Source organism: Patagioenas fasciata, chromosome 2 (genome assembly GCF_037038585.1).
Source record: "Patagioenas fasciata isolate bPatFas1 chromosome 2, bPatFas1.hap1, whole genome shotgun sequence".
In the NCBI taxonomy this organism is placed as follows: domain Eukaryota; kingdom Metazoa; phylum Chordata; class Aves; order Columbiformes; family Columbidae; genus Patagioenas; species Patagioenas fasciata.
Window position 1 is genome coordinate 24,234,417 of NC_092521.1, and position 27,166 is coordinate 24,261,582.

The 27,166-nt window shown below is 40.1% G+C and overlaps 1 protein-coding gene across 10 annotated transcripts in view; it reads right to left on the bottom strand.

The window, feature by feature from the left end:
* VPS13B (vacuolar protein sorting 13 homolog B) overlaps nt 1-18,069 on the bottom strand; it is a 449,354-nt gene extending 431,285 nt beyond the window's left edge. For all 10 annotated transcript variants that reach the window (XR_011737362.1, XM_065830344.2, XM_065830342.2 and 7 more), the window contains exons 1-3: nt 17,951-18,069; nt 17,129-17,306; nt 10,913-11,056 (exon numbers count right to left, since the gene is read on the bottom strand). Coding sequence is in view for 9 of the 10 variants with exons in the window: in XM_065830344.2 (XP_065686416.1) it covers nt 10,913-11,056; nt 17,129-17,275 (291 nt within the window). In the remaining variant the exon portion in view is untranslated. The remainder of the gene's footprint in view (nt 1-10,912; nt 11,057-17,128; nt 17,307-17,950) is intronic.
* Nucleotides 18,070-27,166: the final 9,097 nt, after the last annotated feature.

Sequence of the window (27,166 nt, forward strand, 5' to 3'; positions counted from 1 at the left end):
GGGTAACAGAACACTGGAACAGGCTGCCCAGGGAGGTTGTGGAGTCTCCTTCTCTGGAGACATTCAAAACCCGCCTGGACACCTTCCTGTGTAACCTCATCCAGGTGTTCCAGTTCCAGCAGGGGGACTGGACTGGATGACCTTTTGAGGTCCCTCCCAATGCCTAACATTCTGTGACTCCATAAGACCTGAACAACCAACAGCCCTGTCACCTTTTGGAGGTACTAGTAAATCTGATGATATTTTCTCCAACATAAGCACTCAAAGTTCATTTTAGAAAACTTGTGTGCATACACACACCCCCTCCCCTTTGTATTCATACATATCCCAGGGCCTGATTTGATCTATAAACAACCATAACAATTTTAATGTAAACTTTCTAGAATATAGCTATAGTATATAGTGTAAAAACTCAGTCTAGGGTCTGCAGTTTTCTAGTGATTACCGAACATGTGAAGATGCTCCATGAAAGCACTCCAGAAGAAAAAATTGTTTTGGTTTGTTTGAGGGAAGGAAGAAAATAAGTTATATATCCATTCACTCCCATTGAGCTGGGCATACATGACAGTGCTTGCCCAACAGTCAGAAAACAGCTCTTCACTGCTATTGTTGCCTTACTAAAATGTGGAATAACAGTGAAATTATGACTTTTTAAAGCAACTGTTTACCTATGTACTACATGCTATTTATATTTTCTGTCCCAACTGTTCCTCCTTATCATCAAGCAACAATGAAATTAAAAAGTCAGATGGGAAGCTGTCTTTAATATGCATAGACAGATACAAATGTACACAGAGAAATACACGTATGAAGAACCAGCTCCCTATACCAATGCAGCACAACAGGTACACAGGTCTGCTGCTTCCTCACTTGTTCAGTAACGTCACCAGCCCCCAAGCAAGGGAATCTAAAGCAACAAAGTAGGAAATAGGGAACTACAGTTTCAAATGAGTAAAAGGAGTAACATCAGCTTCCTCTGAGACAAAACCTCATCCTCTCCACATGGACAACACTACTGAACTGTCAACTTTTGAACGACTTCACAGGCAAAGTGGGAATAATAACAAAAGCAGGATCTACACAGATGTTAATGTCAAAGAAACATGTAAGAGAGAGCTCAGTAAAGTGAAATTGTATTGCAGGACAGAGCTCATACAGAGATAAGCACAGAAACATGATTACCCATGCAGAAAACAGAAACACCTGCTTTTGGTTAAAATAAAAAAATACAGTTTTTGATAACACTGGAATTTGGCATAGGTTCATGTGCATGACTGAAGAGATATGTGCATATTTTAGGGTCAAGCAGTTTCAGTGGCTGTTGGCATACCTAATTTGATTTCTACTTTTTAAAATTTTTTTAACAAGAATGTAACTTGCCAGTGGCAAGTTACAGTCAAATACTGGAAGTAATTTTAGAGACTGTTATGGAAGCAAAAGTGAAAGAGAAATGGGTTAAAATGACCAGTACTTGTGCCCTATTTGATAACACATACTCTTCACAACACACGAGTTCCCATAACTCAGAAATGGTGAAATGCTTCTATCCAGGACACACTCCTAGTACAGTTACAGCTTCTACACCAACAAATCTGTACTCCTAATACACTCCAGTTCCAAGGAAAGTCTCAAAAATAGGTATTTAGCTCTTGTTTTCAGAAACAGTAGTCCATATGCAAACTTGTAACACTTCCATTTTCAGCAAATGAAAATAATTATTTTTCCAGCAAAAATGATAGTATTGAAAAATAGTATATGAGCATTTGTTGATTTAACACTGAATTTTGATATTCTGAATTCTCACCATGTTATTTCTCAAGTAACCCGGTTTGATCCTTCATTCTCTATGTTGAACTGCAATTGCGAAGTGCATTGACATGGCATCACAATAGACAGACACCAGATTTTGAATATTTTCTAGTTTCAGAAAATGACTCTTGCGGAAAAAAGCATTTGCTATCATTTGGAAGGGTTAGTCCAGTAGGTGTCAGGTGATAAACACTCCATATATCATCTAGTGGGATAAGACTGATCAGTCAAGGACACATTTAGACAACACAGCTGAGCCTTTCCTACACACGGTGCCTTCTCTGTATGCCATATTTGGCCCCTATCTGATCACACAGCAAATTAATTCAACACACTAATGCAGAACAAAGAAATCAAGAAACCTCATCTTTTGGGAGCTGGCTCTGTTTTCTGCAAGATTAGCAAATTGTCCAATTCACCTCACATTAAGAAAATACCAGAATGCGGGAAGGAAGACACAGGTTAAAGCTGGAAGCAAGATGGGAGGCACTGAGTGAGCTCCATCAGCCAAGGAAATTGAAGGAAAGATGACAGGAATCAAGACAAAATACCCACAAGCCTGAGAAGAGCTGCTGAGATATTATTAAGAACAGGTCACAAGAAGCCTAGTACATACGCCTAAGAGAAACCAACAGTATGAGTAGACTAAAAGATACAGAATACCACAACCCATGACAAGGCAACTAGGGAACCTGAGGTCTTGAACCTCAACAGAACTTCAACAGCTGACAGGCATTATTACTTCTGGAAGAAAGTTGCTTTTAAACAGCAGTTCTCTGCATCTGTAGCAGCTATAATACAATATGTTCGTGTCAAATTAGTTTTACAGCTGTCTTTCAATCATTTTTTGCATACTGAAGCAAACCATCAGTCTAGAAAGAACAAGACAGACAGCAGAACAAGACAACAGGAATTCTAGAGCTAGATTTCTAAAATGTGAAAAGCAGAAACTTCTTGCTCTCTAGCAGTATTGAATTAGGTTCTCACAGTACACAGGAGCACAAAATAAATAGCAGCAACACTATGAGGTGTCTACACCTTGTTAATACCTCATGGGCAGTAGGAAAGACATAAGCGCTTGTTCAAGCCCAAGAAAGAAATTTCATGACGACAATCAGAAAGTGCAGCTGCATTGCTTAGTTGTGCCCATGCCCGTTACCTTTCTTGTTAATCACTGCATCCTCAGAGGCCTAAAATTCTTCCATTTTACCCAGAAGTCTTCTTGACAAAGCCGTACCAAAATGTTCTGCCATTTATAGAGAGTTCAAGACACTGCTGGAAGCAGGATATGAGCATTAATTTGCCATCTCCTAGCCAAGCCAAATACACAGATATCAAGCACCCACTATTCATCTATAATATGGGAACTGCTTTACTACCATAATTTTCCTTTCTCTTCTATTTTGAGAGAGATTACATTCTCAGAGAGGAATTCCAGACTATTTACAGTATGTTTGCTACTTAAACCATTATATAAATGAACAAAGTGATAAAAATCTATCATTCTGGAAGCTTAGATTCTGCCTTCTTACCTTGTAAACTTTTTCCTGAACCCTTGGATAAGAGGAACACAGAAGTTCACTGCAGTTTCAGAAAACACTAAAGGGATGTGCTTTTATAAATAAAGAGAGGGGAAAATGAAAATAGTGATGCTTGCACTATGTCCATAATTAGATGCTTTGTGCTATGACTACTGTCACAGACAAACTAACTACGAAAAGCAGAGAAACAGTTATCAAATATGGGTTATACATAGATTTTCTGAACCTGGACAGCTGGAACAACTGAAAAAAACCTCAACTGGTCTAGTAGGATTCACTGTGTTCCTTATCTGAGATGATATAATGGCTGGTGATCACAGAGTATTGATTCTATTAAAAACTCACACAAGATAACTGCTCTCATTAACATCACTTAGCAGCTGGAGAACACCACCATGATCCTAGAGCACATTTTCCTCTAGTTTCATCCAAAAGAGATCCAGCTCTTTAGTTCTGAGATCACCCTACGATGAAGTTCAAAGTACAGTAAGTCTAGACAACCTGAAGATTTCTTCAAAAGCACAAATTTGATGCAAACTCCACCACAAAGGTATACAGAGAAGCCCTTGTTCAGAAGACAAGAGGCAAGCTGAGAAAAGGCAATATTTACTTACTAGGTTCCAGCTGCTACAGGCACTGAAGAGAAAACTGTAACTACACACACAGCTTATCTTGCAGCATCTACACCAACTCAGAGCCATACCCTTGCCTTGCATTCTCTTCACTACACTTCAAAGTGCATCCAGTTGAACACAAAACCCCCCTACTGAAAATCATTTGTGTTATATAATACTTTGTAATAATGACTAGACAGATTCTGACAACATTCCTCTTGAAATGAACTGCATTCAAAATATGAGATCCTTGGTAAGAATACAGCCCCAAATACATTTGACTGCTTTTCTGTTCCTGAATCTGCTACCACAGTAAATGTGCTTGACAGTGTACTTGGCTTCTTTTCTTAAACATGTACAATGTTGACATTTGCAGGAATAAATATTTCAAGGAATCAAACTATGAAATTTAAGTCTTCCTAATAAGCATTTAATTTTCAGCCAGTTGCAGTGTTTAGAATACAAGCTGGCAGAAAGAAAGGAAAACATATCTTGTTTACATCTTTCAAGCACATGCATACTGTCATGATTTAAAAAAATGGGAAAATATCACAACAACCAGAAAGTTCATTTGCAGTGGGCACTCATACCTTCACTGTCTTGCTTGGTCGTCTACTCCTTGGCTGCTCAGAAAAGCATCCTCCTCGTCAGACCCTTCTCACCTGTATTCTCCAGTTACTGGTACATGTGTTGTTCCTATGGGTGTTTTCAGGAGCAGAGTACAGCACCCAGTATTGCACAGAACAGAAATCTAGAGTGCTTACTATCTGAAGTCTGGTTCTTTAGCAGAAACACCCAAAAGCAAGGTTCACTCACCCAGATTAAGCACAAGGATTTAGTCAGGACTGTCCCTCTGTCTTTGCCTGTAGGCAGCACACCACCACTGGGAGCTCTCCTAGGGGCCAGGCACGAGCACAGAAGAAATAAAGTGGGACAACACATACCTGTCACAGTAATCAGTTTCAGATATTTGAAATCACCACTGCCTAGCCCTGAGAAGTACTTCAAAAAAAAAAAAAAAAAAAACACAAAACAAAACCCTAACAAATTCATATGAAAACTGTCCAAATTAAATTACTAACATGGTAACTGGCACTTCAGCGAGCAAGGCAGATACTCAGGTTGAGGCAACACCACAGCAGTGGAAGGACTTTCACAGCTACAGCATTCAGAAATGTGCCCACAGACATCTTTGAACAAATTCACAGCAAAGGCCATTTCTTCTTTTGCAGGCAGAATTACCACAATCTAAAATGTCAGATACCTTGCTTTTGAAGATTTTTCATATGAAAGTGTTTAGCAGAAAAAAAAAAAAAAAAAAAAAGGTAAATTACATGGTCACTTCTGCTTGCCCAGCTAGAACGTATGAATATTAAGCCAGCCTTAAGCGAAGCTCTTCCATATCTCCTCTCCTCTTCAGCCACTCATTTGAAAACACTAGAAGTGCAAGGAGGACAAGCATCTGAACGAAATGCTGCATGGCCTTTTCCAGCAGCTGTTGCAGGCTGCCTTTGTTGCTTTCTTTATTGAAAGAGTAAGTTCTCTAAAAGTTTTTGCAAAACATTTGTGGGACATGGTATTTCCCCCTTAGAATTATAATATGCTTGAAAGGTAATCTTTTACCTAAAACATAGTTTGCTTCCTGTAGGGTAGCTCTCAATATAATCTTCACCTTAAGCTTCACTTACAAGTTTTCAAACTCAGTATCAGATTTACTGAACTAACGATACCAATATGAAAATGAATAAGTACCAATTTAAAATATTCCAACAAGAAAGATCTTGAACTTTACATGAGCAAATGAAAAGCAGACAGGTGGGCCACAGAAGACAGTCCTCTGACTTCAAGTCTTACCATATTTTTGCTGTCACAGAACAGCATACATATACACCCAACAGAAAAAAACAGCACCATGTGTCCATACAACCACATTCACTTGAACTACTGCAACTCAGGTAAGGAGAAAAATAGCAAAGCACTGCTTCAGACTTGGAGCTAGCTTTACCACCTAAGCAAACTATACCCTCAAACACGAGCCTTCCATCTTCATTTCCAAAGTCCTTCATACCATTTCTGCACCCATATTGTCTCAACCATTCCCCAGTCAAAACCAATTTCTGCTTTCAGCATCCTTTGATGACAGTCTCTGTTGACTGCCAGATAAGAATATGTGTCGCCTATTCTGACAGTCATGCTTGTGGGCTGTTCTCCACAGCTTCCACAAAGTTATTACAATCCTTCAAAATCTTCTTCCTCATGAAAGGAACAGTGCTTTATCATCCCTATGCTGATTCAAGTAACTACTTGGTTTCCCTGTGCCCCTGCAAGTGTTTGTATCTAACAGGCTTTCCCAATTAAAGGCTAGGACTCAAAAGTGAAGCAGCAATACAGATAATACATTTATCCTCCTCATTTTCATCAATTCCAAGACTAAATAGGACAGAATTCAAGGTTGAACATAAAGAAGATTACTCTTGTGCTTAGTTATAATGTCAGGAAGGACAAAGGCAAAGGAAACAGACACAGGCTTGTCCTTCTCAATTTGCACAGGCTGAATTTAAAGCCCCCAGTTTGGGCACAAGGGTATTATGGCATGGAGGGGGGAAGAGAAACAAGTGAAGAATATCAAATAGCTTTAAAAAAAATAACAATTTGCCTAGAAAAGAAAAAAAAAGTTAAGAAAGGTCCAACAGGACAAAAAAGGAGAAAAATTCTAGGAGGAAAACAGCATCATAAGAGGTTTAGCAATCTAGATAGAAGTCCTGAGATTTAATACATAGAGATAAGTAATTAGAAGAACATAATACTGGAACTTTAACACTAGAACAATACATACCATTCATGAAGAACAGTCTCATGGGAATCAATTACCATAACTTAACACATACAAGTCAAGCAAACTATAAAACCACAGTTAAGTGTATAAGAACACATCTCAAATAATACTTAACAACACATTTCATGAATTGGGTAACATTATAAACAATCATATTTAAAACTCAGTGCTGCAGAAGATCACGTTCAGGAGAAAAAGAAAACAGGTAGAGTTGCATGAAGCTGACAGACATCAAAAAGCAATGCACAATGCCTCATACCCAATTTCTGCTGCACTTACTGGCATTAACCAAATTCTTAAGCAAAAGAGCACATACAAAGCATGTTCAACAGAACACCACTTTAAACACTGCAAAGTTCCGTTCCTGATGTACTGAAGTTTCATTTTCTTATAAAGTAGCCATATTTAATTAATGTTGTGGTTTTCGAAGTGCTAGTATCACTTGTACAGAATGAAGCAAAGCAAAGAAAAGAGAAGAAAGCAATGATCTTCAAAGTACTCAAAAATTCACTAAAAATACCACTAATTCTGTACTGTGGATTTTGTGTATCCCTTGGGTAAACTTACCACTTATACAACATTTCTGATTAGAAAAGAAAATTAGCATAAAACTAGAAGTTGAGCCATTACTGTCTACTCCAAACTTCTCTCTCAGCTCAGGAGATGCTGCAATAGCACAAACACAAACCAACCAACCCACCCTAACTAACACAGAAACTGAACTAAGAATGACACAGCATCGCAGTAAAGCTCAGACGTACAAAGGCTTTCCCAGGGGCTGATGCTCTCTCCAAAAACATACAAAGGGGGAGAGTTTTTTGCTCACAAAAAAAATCTATAGGGTCCAATGGACAATAGCTTCAAACGATGCCATATGTTTTAATCCTGATATATCTTCAAGAGAAAAATTTTTTGAAACAGCCCCTTTCCAAAGGATATCTGTCACACTAAGCTGAGGTCAGAAACTTTATTTTTTGCTCAGGGGAAGTTATAAGCATGCTCATTAGAGGTTTCCCTTGAGGGAGGAAATACAGGATCAAGCCAATGCATTTTTGGGAACTAAACTTTCTTGCTAATTCTGGTCTTTGCTGATATGAATTCCTTGGCAGAACAGTTCAAGTTGGAGCTAAATTCACTGAAAGTTCATTTTACTACCATTTTGCATAGAAATATCCTATTTCATTCAGGTGTTTTTATTCAATGATTACAAAGATTTTTAGGACAATTGGTTTTAGCCAAATACACTGTCACATTGGAAGTTAAAACACAGGAATTTGTCAAAACATTTCTTTTTATAAAACACTTTCAAATAGTAATTTAAGAAATAAAACTCAGGCTGTCAACTTTATAAACTATATCCTCAGAAAACAGCATAAATGTTTTTATTTACATTCTTGTTAGTCAAAGATAATCATTCTATGGCACAGACCCAAATTTTACCCTCCTGAGTGTACATACCACTGAATAATTTGTTCAAATGTCAGTTGCAATTTTCAAAAATCCGCTCTTGCCTCTGAACCTTAAACATCTGTAACAAATACTTGTTTTGAGAGTGCTTTACATTCATGACACTTGACCTTTTGCTGTATGCACCACAAAATTTAAGTTTCAAATACCATGCAAGCAGGAAATCTGATCATTCCAGCAGAAGCCATCTGTATGGTCCAATATCAAATATTAGTTCTGGGTTGCACAAAGTCATGGGCTACAAGTCTTTTTCTGTAAGTCTTATAATTAGTTGTAATTTTCTGGTTCTAAACCACATTTCTCATGGAACACCCGACCTAAAAATCTTACACTAACATTGAAAAAGTACTTAGCATTTCACTGTGGGTGTGCACATATGTGTGTATGTGGCACATGCATGAATGCGCATAGGTTATGTGTAACTACAGAATGCAAGCATATGCTATGTGAGTAGCATACCCAGGACTAGAGATTTCTACACCAGCAACAAAAGCCTTTTAGCTCTGGAACTGTAAAATAATATTACAAGAAACAAACATAATGGCAAAGTGTTTCCCAATGTTCTTGCTGGCTTATATCTAACTACTGACATTAAATGTTAACTCATCAAGCACCCAACCAAACACTTCAGAGCTTTGCACAAATTGGAATTTTATTTTGCATGATCCTTAATGGAGGACTATATTGAAATTGAAATGTGAAAAAGGCTTAAAAAAAAAAAACACACCACACACAGTTCAACATTAACATACCCAAGTACTTTTTTGTTAACTAGGCTACAGCTGTAATAAGATTGAGCCACTGCATATTTCAATTTCATTGTGTCAGAGGAAATCTTTCCTGAACCTGTGAAATTGTGTAATGGACTAATTATTGCAAGCAACTAAACAAAAAGCTCTTTCGGATCCTTACATGCCTGAGTGTACTTGTAAGACTCCGTACAAGTACTACAACTTCTAAAGGGAAAAAGAGAATTGCACTCCAGAATCTCTGAAGCACTCCTCCAGTAGTAACAACACACTGCTGAAAAATGCCCAGTGCCCAGTGGTGAAATCCATTTCTTGTCTAGTCATAAGAAAATTCTGGCAGAGCACTATTAAGATGCTTTTCCATCTGCAAGAAGACAGCTACAGCTCATAAAAAAAAAATATGCATGATACTAGCCATGATGAGAAAAACAATATTAGCCTCTCAGTGTGGTGGATACACTCAACCCACAACCCCCCAGCCAAACCAGCAGCAGCTTGGTCCAGGCTCCAGAGGAGGGAAGGGACTGAGCCGCAGCCAGGCCAAGAACTCCTTCCAGGAGACCCACAGGGAAGCAGAATGGCAACTGAACACCAGTAACTTGTGGACACAGGGAGTCTCATGCATACTTTTCCTACTGTATACAATTTGACTATGAGTCAAACACTTCATTCTATAAATACGACAGCCTGGATGAGCCCACTTTGAGCTCTCCCTGCTAAGTAAGTGAGCTGTATGGCAATGGTTTTACTACTCACAGGTCAGTGAATGAGCCCAATTTAACTTCAACATTAGTCATTTAGTTTAAGTAGATGCATACTGAACGTAATGGATTATTTAGAAATATAAGGTTGTATGATTTTTAATATACTCTGATTCATGTTACTTGGTAGACAAGATTTGCTAAAATTTTACCAAGGGCAACTACAGACTACACTAAATGCTTGCAAGATAAAGTCCACCTTGCATTTTACTGGGAAGGATGGAACTGACTGGAAAAAAACAATGATCCAAGGCTAACGCAGAGACACCACAGATTTCTGCAAAGCAGTGCCTATTTCGCACTTCGCTGAGAAGAAAAGATTTATCCAGACAAAACAGCGCCTGCAAGGATATGGACCAAAAACAATGTCTACAACTGAACAAAACAAAGGCCCATGTGGAGTAAGAGGAAAAAGGTCCAATGGCGAGCAAAAGGACCTGATGGTGAAATATTGCTATTGGACGGAATTACAGTGTTTATGGTCTGTAAAGATAAAAGTTTGTAGTTTTCCGTGCTTGGGCAGACCTCTGCACAGGTACTCAGCTTGAGCCAGTCCTCCTGCTCTTCTACTCCATTAAATTTTTATTTTTTCTAAGAATTTTGTCTCCTGAAAGTCTGCTCTGCATATGTTTATTGGGCCTCACCTGAAAGTTGCTACTGGAGTTCTAAAATACAGACTCCAAAGCAAACAGTTAGCAGGGAGAGAAGAATCCTGACAGTTTGCACTACAATAGATACAGGCCTTGCCTGAAAGTTTGCCTCCAGAGACCCAAGACACAGACTCCAGAGTGAACAGTTATCAGGGAGGGAAGACATCTGAAGGTTCAGTTCATGAACGGGTATCAGGTTCCTGGAGAGAAGGTAAGCGGTATTTGGCTTGGCATATTTCCCCCGTGCAGCAAATAATAGTGAACCCCCCACCACGAAACTCTTTTAAGTGGCACTTCTCTCTAAGAAATCAAAACATCGTTCTGCAGCAAGAAGAACCCTAAATTACTCCCCCATGGCACTCAGAAAATAAAAGGGAGTGCGGCTTCACGTGCCTGATTCTTCAGATGGCTTTAAAGAACGTGACCTATAGAAGCTATGATTCTCATCAACCTTCTCAATGTTAGAAAATCATCACGCTTCTTACCTGAGCTCCATCCTTTAATTTCAAGATGCATTCCATTGTATTTATAGTGATGACAACTGGTTCTGATCCCAATTTCGTCCATGGCACATGAATCCGAAGTTCATGAATATGTCCGCTTAAAAAAGTAAATGGTAGTTTCAGCTCCTAACAACAAAGAGCAGCGAATTAATTACTGAAACAAAACAGAATTCAAGACACATTTCTAACTTAAAATAGTACAGTTTTAGCACAAAACATAAGCCAAAATTTATTCTCCATCCCCAAATCAGCAGCATGGCACAGCGCTAGGCGACTGGTTTTATTATCGCTTGCACACGTACATTACAGTTTGTTCAAAGGAGACATCTGGAATACCGTGTCCTTGATAATTAAAGAAAGTTTAAAATCACCTCTCTCACATGAAGCTACTCCAAAATGTGTCACTATTCAAGGCACAAGTAGTAATGAACCCTCAGGTTTGTGTTTCTTCATAAACTCAGGGACATAAGTCTTTGTTCAAAACTTCAGAATTTCCCTGGCAAAATTGGGCAGCATGGAGTTTCAGCACCTTTGCACCTTGACTCATTTTAGGTACTTACATGCTTTGGCTTAGTACTCCTGTGAATGAACAGAAGTTAAATAGAGAGGGTCCATGAAGCTCTGAGGTCAAGCAGGCAAGCTGCCAGGCAATTTCAGACAAACATCTAGAAGTGGATCCAAAAATCCTGTTTTCCTGCATTGCTTGACCACAGACCTATCCCTGCTGAAGTTCTACATTAATAAAATTTGAGGAAAAGTGGATTTTACATTTAGTACTTCACATATATTATAAAGTCTACCTGTTGAATATTTCTGTGAAGCCAGTTAATATTATTTGCCTAACATCTTGAAAGTGTAATAAAATCGTAGTGACATGTTTTGTAAGCCCACTAAAAATTTTGATTTTTCCAAGGTGTTACCATGTCAAAAGTTCAGAGTTGAAATAAACCCTGTTGCAACTGTGACAGGTCAGCATCCTGAGAACACCTCTAATTAGTCACCCGAAAGACAAGTGAACTATTCTTACACACAAATAGTGAGCACCATCACAGGCACAACAGCTGCTGAAACAAGAAATTTTAAGGAACACTCTCTCCTTTCTGCCACTGCTGCCTCCACAGCCTTTCTACTGGTACTGTGAAAAAGTTTATCTTGCACCCAAGGGCTCAGAGTAGATGAAGTATATTCACTGCTGACAAATTCTCCTGAGAAGACATCTACACAAAATTATAGGCTCTAGTTTATTGCAAAGTATAGCTTTCAGTTTATACATTAATGAAAGCTCATTAAACCCCAAAAACTGATGAAGCTTAAAAAAACAAAAACAAACAAACAAACCAAAACAAAACAAAAAAAAAAAAAAAAAAAAAAAAAAACACAACAAACACATCCATCTCATGTCAGGGAAGCTTGATTTCTACCTCAGCCATGCTTACACATAGTCACATCTAATTTCAACTCATATTCCAAAGATGACAGTCATAGAGTTTCTCATAAAAACAGTTTGAAGAAAATAGTTAAATTGTTTTTATAAAGCATTTTTTCTTCATCTCATTCACTAATATACTAAAGAATTTTAGCCAAAAGCCTCTCTCCTAAAAATTCAGTCTAAGGTTTACAATCAACACAATTAAAATTTTAATCCAGACAGTTTCAGTTAAGCCACTAAAAAGCAAGTACTGGGCAGTTACAGCTACAGATGTCACTACGCTGATCACACAATAAATGAAGAAGCGCCTTATGTTCCACAGCTGGGAGGGGTGGGAGGAACAAAAGAATTAAATGATCAAAAAAATGTGCAACCTAAAAATACATTACAATTTAACAGACAATGCTTTCATGAATCAAGACAGCAAACTATCACTATTAACAGTAATAGAATTAAATGCCCTTTCCAGAATCACAGAAACAATCTGTGTCACTCATCAATACCACAATGTCTCTTTAGAGCCTGACTTGTGTTCACAAGTTGAACTTTTACTTCAAAACACATTCTAGAATAGATCTTTTTTCCATTATTTGCTGGATGGATTTAACACATTCTTATTTTCATCTGGTTAACTGTAAGGTAGTAAAAGAAAATGCAGAAGTAGGAATTGTTTCAAAATGAGGTGATACAACCAAATGCACAGCATATTTAGAAGACACAGTTCTTCCTTTTCAAAGGAATTTGGATACAAATGTTGCCCAACATTACCCTAATTTCACAAGCAAGTTTCCTTAAAGCAATGCAGAGAAATCTTTGTTATCCCATTTCAGTAGACAATACAAAACAAATGTGTGCTAAATTTAGTAAATTGTTTGTAAAATCATGTAACAAAGACTATTTTTATTACTTCTTTCCTGTGCAATCTTTCCCCTTTTATTAAGTAGCGCATGAAATTCTTAATTTATCTTTTGTACTTATGACTGATTAGACTTCACATTTTAGATGTTTTATGTCATATAAATCCTTCATAAAATTTGATAAACGACTGAAAACAAAACTCCTGGGCTTGACACATAAATAACTGACTGACATAATGCAAGACTGCAGTCTCGATTATCTTAATTGGTCTTGCCCTAAAATCTGCCCTTGCTCTAAAATATAAGGCTGTACCAAACTTCAGGGTGATAGGCAACTAACTGTTTCCTCCACATCAGTATTAACTCAAATACCTTCCTCTCACATTCAAGGCTGTATTCTACAAGTAACCCAGTGGCACATAACAGACACTTACAGTAAGGATATTTTAATGCCCTAGCATTAAATGCACTAGCATTTTTTTTTTCCAAATTATTTCAGATATGAGAATTCTACACTACAAGACAGTCTTTAGATCAAGTTCTCCTTTGTCTTGCAATCAAAGACCACTTAACCTTCCCCTTCTAAGTTTGTAAAACAGCTAACAACATAAGCTATGATGTTATGGAAATGCACACAAGCAACAAAAGAGCTCACCAGGTATCTTATCCCTTTCATACCATTGTGTCAACAGAAATATTACACAGAAGCTAGTTATCAAGTTCATAGGTAGTTCTGTTACCTCTGGTACCATAGGGACTAGACATGAAAGTTGCCAAAAGTGCCTAAAAGGCTTTTCCATGAAACAATATTTAAATATTAATTTTAAATTTTAATTACAAGATACTTTCTTGAAGTAGTTTTTATACAATGTGCCAGTTATTACACTCAGATGGAAGATTTCTTGGAATGCTTAGTTCTAATAGTTGATTGATCCAGGACAGGTAAAGAACAACTACTATTAAAGTTTTATTGGATTTAACCTTGAACTAAAGGTAATTGTTATAAAACTAACTGGCTATACAGAAAGTGACATGATTATGTACAAAAGCTATATTGTACCCAGAAGGTTGAACCCGAGTACAAACTAGTACTCAGCTTTCACTACAGAACTGGTACTGTCAAAAAAAAAAAAAAAGAAAAAAAAGAGGGGGGTGGGAAGGGGGCAGGGGGAGGACAGACCCTGAGAGTTATTGCAATAACATTCAGCTGTCTTTAATGAGAGCACAGAAAACATACATATGCAAAATGTTTTCAGGTACTGAAATATTCTCGTGGGGTCTGATGAATCTTCTATAATATGTCAACAACGATATTAAATCTGATTTCAAAAGGTACTGGTTCTAACTTGGTCCCTAGAAGACAGACAGCAGTCTACACTCTGTTCTCAGCTGTTCTCTGAGATTCTGTGTGGTGGCCCAGAAGAGTGGAACATGACCCAAGAACACTAACAATAGCTGAAGTGCAAGGAGCGAAGAGGAGAAAGCACAGACTTCTTCCCAAACCTGTTAGAAAGTGCTTTGTCCAGGTAGTTTGGCACTTACACTAATGTTCCCAAATAATCATGTGTAGTTCCACAAAAGCTGGAATTCTCTGAAAAATTTTGGGCTACAGATAAAGATATCCACAGTACGTGCATTGGCATTCAAAACCTGAAGCATGAAATTAAGACTGAATTCAAGCCTGATAAGGAACAGGGAGCCAGGCAGGAGATAACAGCCCAGGACAGAAAGGATGTTAGAAGAGCAAAGCAGTTAAGGCGGCTAAACTTTGATATTATTAATCCATTCAGGTAGAGAACACAAATAGAATAACAGATACACTGGTGATTTTTAGAGACCTTAGCTTTTCAAGGGAGCTCCCTGCCACCTGCAAAGGCTTGGGAATGTTGTATTACCAAATACTAGGCACTCAGAGTTTTGCCAAGCAGGCATAAAGCTGCATCCCTTCAGCGAACAAGAGAAAGATACCCTAAATGCAGTCTGCAAGTCCAGGCAAGTTCCAAAGAATAATAGGAGCCAAACTAAGATCACTACATTTCACACAAAAAAAAAAAGACCACACAGTCAAATAGCTTAAAAAAAAAAAAAATCAATCAATCTGAGCTAAGTTTTGCATTCACGGCATATTCACATTCCTTTCAAAACGATGAGTCTTTGAGCACGGGCATATACATCAACATTTGCCTCTACAACAGCCACAGCAGCAACAGACTGTGCTGGGTATTTAGGTATCCAGCTGATACACAGACAGACAAAGATGAGGCCGGGGATCACCTACCAGCAACTGCAACTATTTGAAACGGAACAACATAGATGATGGGATCAAACTCCTAATAGCACAAGGTAATACAGTAGGTTTGATATATCCATCCCAAGGGATCATCTGTTATTAGGATAAACCTTCCTATACGGCACAACACTGCAACAGTTTACCTAAAAAAGAGGTTTTGACAGCCAAGACAGGAGATTTCAAGACTCAACTGGAAAAAAAAAAAAAACACAAGCTGATGTGACATAATGCTGGCAATGGCCCTGCTCAAAACAGGAGGTTGGACTATGTGACCTCCAGAGTTCCTTTCTGATCAGACCTTCTTTGATTTCATAATATATACATTTTAAAGGTTGTGAATATTCACAGGAGGAACATATCCTATCAGCTACAGTCTAGTATCCACATCAGCTGTAGAGACAAGCTGTATCAAGAAAATGAGGAACTAAAAGGCAGTTGCCTTGAGAGAAAATACAGAAGCCACCAAATATTCAAAGGAAGACAAATCAGGCTCTTTACAGAAGAAAAGAAAATAGGACAGGATCTCTTGAAAGATTTTTTCCTTCTCCCAAATAGATTCTGAGATACTTAATTAACCATTCTTCTTTCACATTTTAAAAGGCCTCCCCTGACAGAGACCATTCAGTCTCCTTAGTCTGCCCCAATGCCTCATAACCTCATTAAAACATGGGAAAGTTTTCCACAACGTCCAATCTAAGTGTCCCAGGGTGGAATTTATTCCATTATTTCTTGTCTCATCCATACAACTCTTGCCCTATCTGGTCTCACCCTATTTTATTCAAAATTCAAAAGCACATTTTATGTCTTTTCTTCTTCTTTCAATGGTCAGATTATCTATATCTCCCTTTTTTTTTTGCTGCAATTCTCTCAGCTCCTCCAGTTGGACTACACCTGGGTGCAGGACTCTAGCTAAGACTCGCTACACCATGCACAGCAGAAAACAGCTCTATCTGTCTTACACACTCAACTCCTCAAGCTGTCAACTCAGATATGCATAGAAAGAAACAGTTCCTCTGCTAAGACTTAACCAGTACATATTAATGACAGGCTCCAAATTCTATATCAAGTGTTTTACTTGGTCAAACCCGTCTTTTTAAGGCTAAGTTTTACAGAGCCTCTGATCTAATCCACATAAACCAGCTGATCAAATCTGTTTCTCAATTATTCTTAAATTTAAATACAACTGGAATCATGAAAACTTGAGTCCTAAAACAATACAGAGAAGAAAAATCTGTGTTTAGTATGCATAACTAAAAAGAGACCCTACTTTGTGACATTTTGAATTAGTTGCTATACACAGTAAATATGACTGGAAAACAACTTAGCTAATACTCATGCTGTAAAATAATGGTTACTGAAAGAAGAAACATATCCAAAAAAACCCCCACACCTTTCTCTTCATACCACATAACTTACAGAATATGCAAAGAATTATCATTCATTACTAAACAAATGATGTAAAATTAATGCAAGAATAACTAGATGTGGTGGGGTGGAGGGAAAGGTCTTGCATAAGAAGAAAGATTGTACTAAATTAATATTTATCTGTGCAGACCAACATAAATTAGTCAACTACTTTTGAACTGAAGGCACAGACTGTAACTACTCTAAACATAACATACCTGTTCAAGTACATCCAACTTTAATTCAAGTTTACTAAGTACAACATCTCCTCCCCAGAGTGACAGCTGTAGATCTGAAGGCTTCAAGTTCTTTATGTAGCGATTCACATAACTCATCAAAATAGGAGTCACATAGGACTCCAACATTCTGGAAGATTCCTGAATTACAGATCAAGCACTAGGAAAAGAGACAAGACAATGAGATATTATTCATAAGCCTGTCAGCTAAACTTCCAATAAAGCAACAGTCACACTGAACATAGGAAAAATGACATTTCAAGTTCTGATTTATAAACATATTTGTCAATATGTAAAGATACATATATTTACACACAAAGATGAAATATATAGCAAAATGAAAGCATATCTACTTGCATTTACAAATATCTAGCTTTTTTTCATATATATGAACTAATAACTGCCTTGCTCACCATCAAAAGAGAAGCAAACCCAAACAAACAAAAAAAAACAGAGAAGTCAAGCAGCCTACCGCGCTCTCATATAAATCTAAATGACAGAAACCCCGATAAAAGCTGATAACAGTCCCTACTAAAATACCTCCAAACACACCTCACCGAACTGCGTACGGCAAAACCCCCAGCTCCGTGTGAGCAAACCCATACCCTTCAAAACCCGAGTTGAAGGTACGGGTAAAGCTCCCCTCCCACCCCTCAGAAAACAACCACCCCAGCCCCGCCGCACTGAGGAGACCCCTCCCCGTCCCTGCCGCCTCTCCCGGGCACCCCCCGCGCGTACTCTCACGACACCCCTCACACCTCCCGCCACCTCCCCCAGCCCCACACCCCCTCAGGACCCCTTTACCTGCCCCTCCGAGCCTCTCCGAGGCTCTGTGCCCGTCCCAGCCGCCGCCCACCCCGGGCCGGCCGGGCCGCGGGAGCCCCGCGCAGGCAGCTGCTGCCGCCCGGCTCCGCCGCCCAGGCACTTCCGCGTTCTGCCGCGCGTGTGCTCTGCTCCCCGACAGAGACGCCCTCCGCCGGAAGGGTTTGACGGTAACACCAAGAGGGGCCGGAAGCCGCGCTGGAAGCCGGAGTTGAAGCCGGCTGAGGTCACGCGGCCTGCCGGGAGGGGCGGGGCGCCGGACGAGGGGCGGGATTTTATGCGTGCGGGATGGGCGGTGGCGGCCATTAGGGAAGTGGGCCGGTCTGGGAGGGGCGGCTGCTGCGGCGCGTCCCCGAGTGCGAGGGCTGGAGAGGCGGTGGGAGAGCATCTCCGCCCTGCCTCCGCTCTGCTGTGTGCTCCCGGCATGGCGGGGGAGGCCGTGTCTGCGCTCCGTGGTGTGCTGCTGGCGCAGAGGAGCCTGAAGGCCCGGGCTATAACCCGCGGCGCGAGGAATCCCGCAGATGTGCGACCGTTGTCTTCAGTCAACTCCAGCTCCAAATTTTCACAGCATCACAGAATGTCAGGGATTGGAAGGGACCTCGAAAGATCATCCAGTCCAATCCCCCTGCTGGAGCAGGAACACCTAGGTGTGTTCACACAGGAAGGTGTCCAGGCGGGCTTTGAATGTCTCCAGAGTAAGAGACTCCACAACGCCCCTGGGCAGCCTGTTCCAGTGCTCTGTCACCCTCACTGTGAAGAAGTTTCTTCTCAAATTTAGATGGAACCTCCTGTGTTCCAGTTTGTACCTATTGCCCCTTGTCCTATCATTGGTTGTCACCGAGAAGAGCCTGGCTTCCTTCTTTTGACACTCACCATTTACGTATTTATAAACATTAATAAGGTCACCCCTCAGTCTCCTCCAAGCTAAAGAGACCCAGCTCCCTCAGCCTTTCCTCATAAGGGAGGTGGTCCACTTTTTTTACCAAATTTTTATTTCCGTCATGTTGATGAGTGACCATTTGGGTCAAATCTCAGTGATGGCAAGCATGTTGTGTGTTTCTAGCATGTTTAATAAAGATGAACATTTTCCATTTTTGTTGTTGAGTGAAGTTCTGCTTAGTTTCTGAATTTCACCTTTTCGCGTGAGAGAAAGTTACTCGGAAGCCCCTTTGATTTTCTATGTGCCCAGAGCTGTTCTCAATACATTGATCACAGAGAAAAGCCCTTCCCAGCAGGCCTGAGTTGCTCCTGGCAGCAAGTGAACGCCCTGGACCCGCGGGAGTTCATGGGCTCCTCACGGTTGGCATGTGGCTGATCTGGAAAAGATCATGGGCCTGTTTTTTTCAGGGTGAAGTGCAGTAGGCAGTGCCTGTGGGCATGGCTTTGATGTAGGTAATGAAGAACCTTTTGCAAAGGCCTCTTGATTTGAGTTTTAAAGAAAAGCCTGGCATATGCCTGCTGAGCTTTATATTCCTCCTGGAAATTTGAAATCCTGTGTGTTTAATCTGCACGGTGTAGTTACATGACTGAAAACAGAAAAGAAAGCAATATATGGCACCTGGGGTAGGTTTGTATAAAGCAGAGCCCGAAGAGTGAGACCTTGGTCAGGAGTCCACCTCACGCAGCAGGACATATGTTGGAATCTGGCTGAGCAAGTTAAGGTCTGAAGGCTCCAGCTGTCTACTCTGCCTGTGGTATACACATGCTGAGTTAATCATGAATCTACCCTTGTTTTACATACACCATTGCCTCACTTGCTGTGCCATCTTCATTGATGAATCACTGCCTGCAAGGCAGTATTCACCTCGCAATCAGATGAAGCAGCTTGGACTGTGTTGCTTCTTACTATGAAGGCCACCACTCCCATGGTTCATCATGGAGCATAGGGCTTGACTGTTCTTTGTCAGCTGTGGGACCTTAACCTGTGGCTAGGAGATGGTAGCAGACAGATGAGGGACAGAAACATTTTAACAGCAACAGTGGTCTTTAATTAAGGATGTACCTCTGACTTGTGATTTCTGTAATGCTAAAGTTCTTGAAGGTTTCCTTTACCCAACTGCTGTGCACTTCTGTCCTGCTGCTACAGCTGTGGGAGTGGTGCATTTTACTGGTAAGACTTTTTGGGAGTCTGCACTGCAAGCCAGCTCAGTGAAATAATCTGTGTTAGTGGAATCAACCTCATTCATACCAGGGCCTCCCTATAGAGTTGCATTGACACAGCAGAGGGATGTCCCAACAGATAAGTGGAATGTCAAAGCACACCCTAAGCATGCATCAAAAGTCCTCGTATTCAACAGAAAAACATTCCTGTGTGTCTTTGTCCATTCTGTGATTACTTTTGAATGACACATCAAATCAATGCTGGAATGTTTTCTGAAAGTTTGGAATTGAAGAACAACGCCCTATTTTGGTGAAAATCACTAAACTAGAAGAAGAGTAGGGAAGACATGTAGTGCTCCTGGCAGCTGCTTGGCAGACCCAGCAGCTCTAACAACTCTGTAATTTTCCTGGCAGTTATTAGCATTTCATTATAACTACCTCCATCTCAGTTCCAGTTCAAGTATGTTGACGCCCTGAATAATTTATTTCCTCCAGGAGAAAATAAAATATACAAAAAATAGGAGGAAGGGATCATGCAGGAATCAGTCTTTGACAGAAAGGAAATGGGTGGCATGAAATGAAAGTAGCTGGAGAGGGTTACAAGAGGTCCCTGACGTACAACAGAATGAGAGCAGAGCACATGGGGAATTTGGAGGTAACAGGCAGGTGATGTGTAGTAATGAACTTGAGCATAACTAAAGCAACTGGGGCATGTCTGCTGGAAACATCAGCTGTCTGAGCTAGTCTGATTTATTTGATATTTCAGCAATAAAGTGAAACTGGCAGGATAGATGTAACCAAAAAGTACAGATCTAGAGGTATGTACATCTTGTTCATTCGTATAACTTGAGTTATTCTGAATCCCTTAAGAACTATCAAAAATAGGTTGAGTTCAATCTGGAGACAGGAAAAATGTGCACAAGTCTGTATAACATCTGCCCAGAAGCGAAAAGAGGACAGGACTTCAAGGAAGTCCTCAGGAAATGTATCTACCTGCAGAGGACTGGTAGAGGAGACTGTCAGTGTGTTTCTGTCTTTGTGTTTTTGCTGCTATGGGTGATTTGCTATTTTATGCAACAGAAGCAGGATCAGTGAAACACAAAACGGAAAGGGAAACTAGAGTTCACAAAAAACGTGGAAAGTCAAGAAAAGGTAGAGGATAATCAAGTGAATATTCCGCTATCTGAGGCTGCAGTCAAGGGGAAAAACAAGGAAATTAGACATTTAAACAGATTTTTTTAAAAACCTATATAGCCATATTAGTTAACTTCTACCTCATTTGTTCATTAACTTAAACCAACCTTTTCTTTAAAGCACCATTTTGGAAAGATCCCTGTACTGATATTTGTGTTTGACAGCTGTCAGGCTTCAAATGTCAGAACTTGAGCTTCCTGCCTCCTGCACGTCAGGAGGCATGGGAGCAGAGGGGTTTGGAGATAGGTTGGCCCAGGCTTTTCACAGGACATGAGAGAATCTGAGGTTACTAACAAGGAGGGTTGGGAGATAACCTGTGAGGAACAACTGTTTTCACTGTTTCCAAACCACTTAGTTCCTTCACTATGTCTGTTAGCTGATGTGGACACTTCAACTGGGTTAACTTACTGTCCATGTCTGTCCTGCTCCAATTCTGCCTGTCCTTCTCTGATGCCTCCAAGTACAACGACCTGGATGTGGGCAGCTGGTCTCAGGAGCGCTCAATCTATCCATGTGGGAGAAGATTTTGCTATTCTGTGATTTTTTACAGCCTGCTGACATGCCCCATAGCCAATATGAGACTGACAGCATGAAAGAGTTGGAGATCCTAAATAAGTGATACTAACTGGGATATTTTAGAGAACTTGTGAAGGCAATAAAAATGATGTGGACTTCTTTCTCCTTTCCTGTTCTAGATGCTGAAACTTAGACTAGTTAATTTGTAATGTTTCTTGGTGGTTCCTTTTTCTACTTTTAGTACAAATTATTTTTTGTAGTAAATTATATTGTATGTCATATATGTGTATATAAATGTGTATATATTATAACATATAAAAATATATTATAATAATATTAATATTTGTCCCGCTGTTTTACTGGGAATTTCCTGAGCTCATGACTAAACTGACTAAAATTATGTGTCTTCTAATATTTTTCAGACATTTAAAAGCTACATAATCTGTTTCACTATTAGAATTACATAGCTCACTAGTGATATCATGTATCTAATTATTAAATCAATATAGCTATCAAATCGTGGGAAACTAAAATTGCCATGACACTTCTATCACTGTGGGCTTATTTTCAAGTTCATCAAAATGCACACAGATTTGAAATTTGGAAAAAATAAACCCTTTTTTTTTTTTTTTTTTATTGCACATAGGATTCCATTGTAATCTGAAAGTTAGGTATATTCTAGATTCAAAGGTGCAAATGATTGTCTATTGTAAGTTTTGTTCATTCTTCTATTCCCTTAATTCTGAAAACCCCTTCAGCTGTAGTCTTTAAGTAGTATTTTTTTCAAGTGTAAAGGAAAATAGACTGAATTGTGGCACCTTTAAAACGGAAAATCAGTGTTCAAAAGAAAAAAAATAGAGTTTCTAATTATGATTATGTGCCAGAGTCTGTTGAAACAGTTAAGTTCACACTAAGTATAACTGAAAACTATTAATTTAGTGAGCAAAGGTCACAGATTTCTGGAAGCAAGAAGCTTTTGATATGTAACCCCAGCTCATTGCTGCCCCATCAGGCTTTCTAGGAAATCGCTTTTCTGAGCACTTTCTAAATCTCTGGTAATTTCAAATCCCTGTGGCAGTTTGGGGACAGAAAGCTCAGGGCCCTGGGGAGCAAGGCCCCTCGCTGCAGGTTCAGGTGCTCCCCCAGCTCAGTGTTCCTTCTGGTGGAGACCTTCCCTCGGAGGGAACGGGGCAGACGTCTGCCGAACCCCCCATGGGATCTTCGGAAGGTGCACAATGCAAACAACCATCCTGACCAGAGTGAGCAGGGCTGGCTTGGAAAGGGTCTGGTCCGGAGAGCGACGGTGCCCTCAAATGTAAGGATTTAACTGCAGTAACTGCTGTTTTGAAATACAGACTGCACACCTAAATTATTTTTGCATCTGTTCTCATTGTTTGGGGAATTATTAGACCTCTGAGAGAGAGGCTATATTGTATCTCCAGAACACCCGATATACTGAGCTGTTATTCACACTCCAGGATGAATGAAAGACAAGATAGAAAATCTGAATTGAACAGAACAGGAACATTCAAGCAATGCAGTTCTGGTCCTCTTGGAGAATGATTTCCAAGTAAATCATAAGAGGTGTGCATTCCCATCCAAACCAGGAAAGTTAAAACTGGAAAGCTTTTTCCAAGTTTTTATTGAATCGGTAACAAAGGAGAACAATTACCTGTCTTGCAGTAGTGAAATTTGAGGGTATATAAAGATATTTGACCTATTCCGATATGCTTAAAGTGTTTATGTATCCTTTGGGTATAAAGAGGTATCTTTGACTTCTACACCTAATTATGGAATACATCAAAAAAAGTCAGCTAAGATGTTATTTCTGATTCCAGTACATTAAATATATGTTTGACAATTTTAAAACCTATATGTAAAGAAACATGTAATTTATTACTGCCTCCAGGCATGAGGAGATTTATGCGCTAAAAGTTTCACACAGGTTTTTGCTTGACTTTTGCTGTAGTGTTCATGCAAAACATATGTACTTCTAATGACAACTTCTATCATACATTCTTTTAAAATATTCCTGCTTTTCAAGAGTTAAATGATCACTTTTCTCTGATATTTATATATTTGTATTCACAAAAAATTACAAATATATAATTTTTTATATATTCGTAAATAGAAATACTTTTCAATAAGTATGAAATACATAAATATACTAGAAATATACTCCAAATAAATATTTCTAAATACCACTCTGCTATTGTAATTTTTCCCAATTTAAAAAATATTATATGTTACCAAAAGATAAAAACTGACAGCTTCTTTCTGTTTCATTCATTGGTTCTTTAGAGGATGGAGATAGAAATGTCAAAGCTCAGGGACGTTTTTGCTTGAATTGCCTTTAAGTCTCATTTCCTTCATTATTTATTGACAAAACTATTTTCTCAGTGAAGCTGTAACACTCTGTGATGCCCTTTCTTCAGTTTGTCCTGCAGCTGGAGCCAGGGGCATTTCTGCAGGAGCTGAAGTCTGTTCTAAAGTTTCTTCGTGTAAATAAAAATGTCCTTAGATTCGATTTGCATATTGTAGAGCTGATATTAATGAGTATCAGACATGTTGAACAGCTACAAGAACTGCAAAGCCAAGAAAACATGTGTCAGCTCCAAAAAGCCATCCTTTGAACTGTATGGGCTCCGTGCAAATAAAATCTTCATTATTTCAGCAGCGATCTCCTGGGTTTCTTGGACTTTATAGACAAATAAACATGGGTCCTAACACTGAAATCAGATTATATGAATTGAGGTCAGACTATAAAAGAGACAAAGGATTAAAGAGAGAACATGTAAAGCATACAATTGGGATACTTGGATCTTTTACGTGAGGAAGGCTTTTTGTCATTGCCGGAACTTTTGGTAATTTTTTAGCTGTTCCTACTAGCGTATAACTTAAAGGCCCTAGGTAGACTTGTCTTTTTATCTCAAAAAATTTACAGGGGTTGGTAATAAATGATTTCCTGATGTATTTTGTCATGAAAGTAAGTAGCCCTTTCGTACTACTCCATCTCTGTAAGGATCCCACTTCCACAGGGATGACTGCTCAGCATTCCCTCTGCCCCTGAAAAACAAGATGTAGAGACTGAGAAAAATATCTGCACACAGCAGGAGGTTTGGGGAAAGTGAGAGAGTGAAAATATGGGCAATGAGTGACCATCCCCAACACCAGACAGGAGGTTGCACCAACACTCAAAGCCAGAAGCCTGATGATTCAATCGAATTTTAAACTGAGGAGAAGACTGAGCAGGGGAATACAACACAGGGGATGTAGGAGAGACCTAGAAAAGGTGACTAGGACATAGATATAATGTTGTGTGAGATACTGCAAAGAATTTTGTTAGTGATGGCACTCACTCTCTTCTGAATCTTGCTCCATTTTTGACATTTTTAAGGTCCATGTAAGAAATAAAGAAAATATGACTAACCCAATCTATTAATAATTTTCATTTGTGACACAGACTGCAAAAAATGAAGTTTGCTGACATCAGGACACCGCATTTCTGATAGCTTGTTCAAACTTTATATAGATATCTCATGCCTAAGGACAAAGATGGAGGAGTCTATGTGATAGAAAGAACTCTCAAAAATAGATTCTTAGTTTTTATTTGAAAGACTGACACCACATGAATCACCTGGTTTACAGAAACATATCTCATATCCTCAGATCCAGAAGTTTTGTTGTCACCTTTATTGTATTTTCAAACAAGCACATGACATTTCTAGAAATGCAAACTAGGCCGAACAGTTTCGTGTACTGAAAAGATATTCTTTTCCAAGAGAACACAGCTGCTAATTTTAATTCTGGTCACAAATTACCTGGAAGAACTTAGCTGTTTTAGGCTATTTTCTCTTTGTACCTCTGTTTTCTCTTACATTTCACACCATTTTTTTTTTCAACAAGAAACAAATCTGGGTGAAAAAAGAGAAATCACCGTATTTCATTGGAGAGTGTATTTGCTTCTTTCAGACACGCAAATTTGATACTGAGAAAGGATGAAGGGGGAAGGGAAGGGAAGGGAAGGGAAGGGAAGGGAAGGGAAGGGAAGGGAAGGGAAGGGAAGGGAGGGGAGGGGAGGGGAGGGGAGGGGAGGGGAGGGGAGGGGAGGGGAGGGAAGGGAAGGGAAGGGAAGGGAAGGGAAGGGAAGGGAAGGGAAGGGAAGGGAAGGGAAGGGAAGGGAAGGGAAGGGAAGGGAAGGGAAGGGAAGGGAAGGGAAGGGAAGGGAAGGTAAGGGAAGGGAAGGGAAGGGAAGGGAAGGGAAGGGAAGGGAAGGGAAGGGAAGGGAAGGGAGGGGAGGGGAGGGGAGGGGAGGGGAGGGGAGGGGAGGGGAGGGGAGGGGAGGGGAGGGGAGGGGAGGGGAGGGGAGGGGAGGGGAGGGGAGGGGAGGGGAGGGGAGGGGAGGGGAGGGGAGGGGAGGGGAGGGGAGGGGAGGGAAGGGGAGGGGAGGGAAGGGGAGGGGAGGGAAGGGAAGGGAAGGGAAGGGAAGGGAAGGGAAGGGAAGGGAAGGGAAGGGAAGGGAAGGGAAGGGAAGGGAAGGGAAGGGAAGGGAAGGGAAGGGAAGGGAAGGGAAGGGAAGGGAAGGGAAGGGAAGGGAAGGGAAGGGAAGGGAAGGGAAGGGAAGGGAAGGTGAAGGGAAGGGAAGGTGAAGGGAAGGGAAGGTGAAGGGAAGGGAAGGGAAGGGAAGGGAAGGGAAGGGAAGGGAAGGGAAGGGAAGGGAAGGGAAGGGAAGGGAAGGGAAGGGAAGGGAAGGGAAGGGAAGGGAAGGGAAGGGAAGGGAAGGGAAGGGAAGGGAAGGGAAGGGAAGGGAAGGGAAGGGAAGGGAAGGGAAGGGAAGGGAAGGGAAGCTGGACAAAATGATTATCAAGGTAACCAAACTTTACTAATGGAAAACTTCTGAAAGTGGTGAAGCTGTTATTAATTAGCCAAAATGAAGTTAATGTTCTCATAATCTCATGTCTGAGGTACAACAGCATCTTTTTCCAAAGTACTTGACAATTGCAAATCTACACCGTTTTTATTCTATACAAAGCACCAACCTCTCCTTTGCATCCCTCCATTGAGTTGTCTGAGTTTATCGCAACAGATACAAAGGATTTCATTTTCAATGCTTTGCATTTCTTCCAAGCACAGTACCCTTACTCTCCCTTCCTCCCTGCTGTAGCAGATCTGCACTCGCTTCTGCTCTGGCAGCAACACAAGTCACTGTCCTGACAGTGACAGTTTTTCACTGTGTGTGTATTATCACCTAAGCAGTCCTTCACACATGAAGACAACATGTTTTGAACATCTACAAAAACCCTCTCTATACTTTGTCATCTCCTTTCGTAAAACTCACTGTCACCAGGATGTCTACCAAGATGACAACAGCTAGGAGCAAGGGAACTG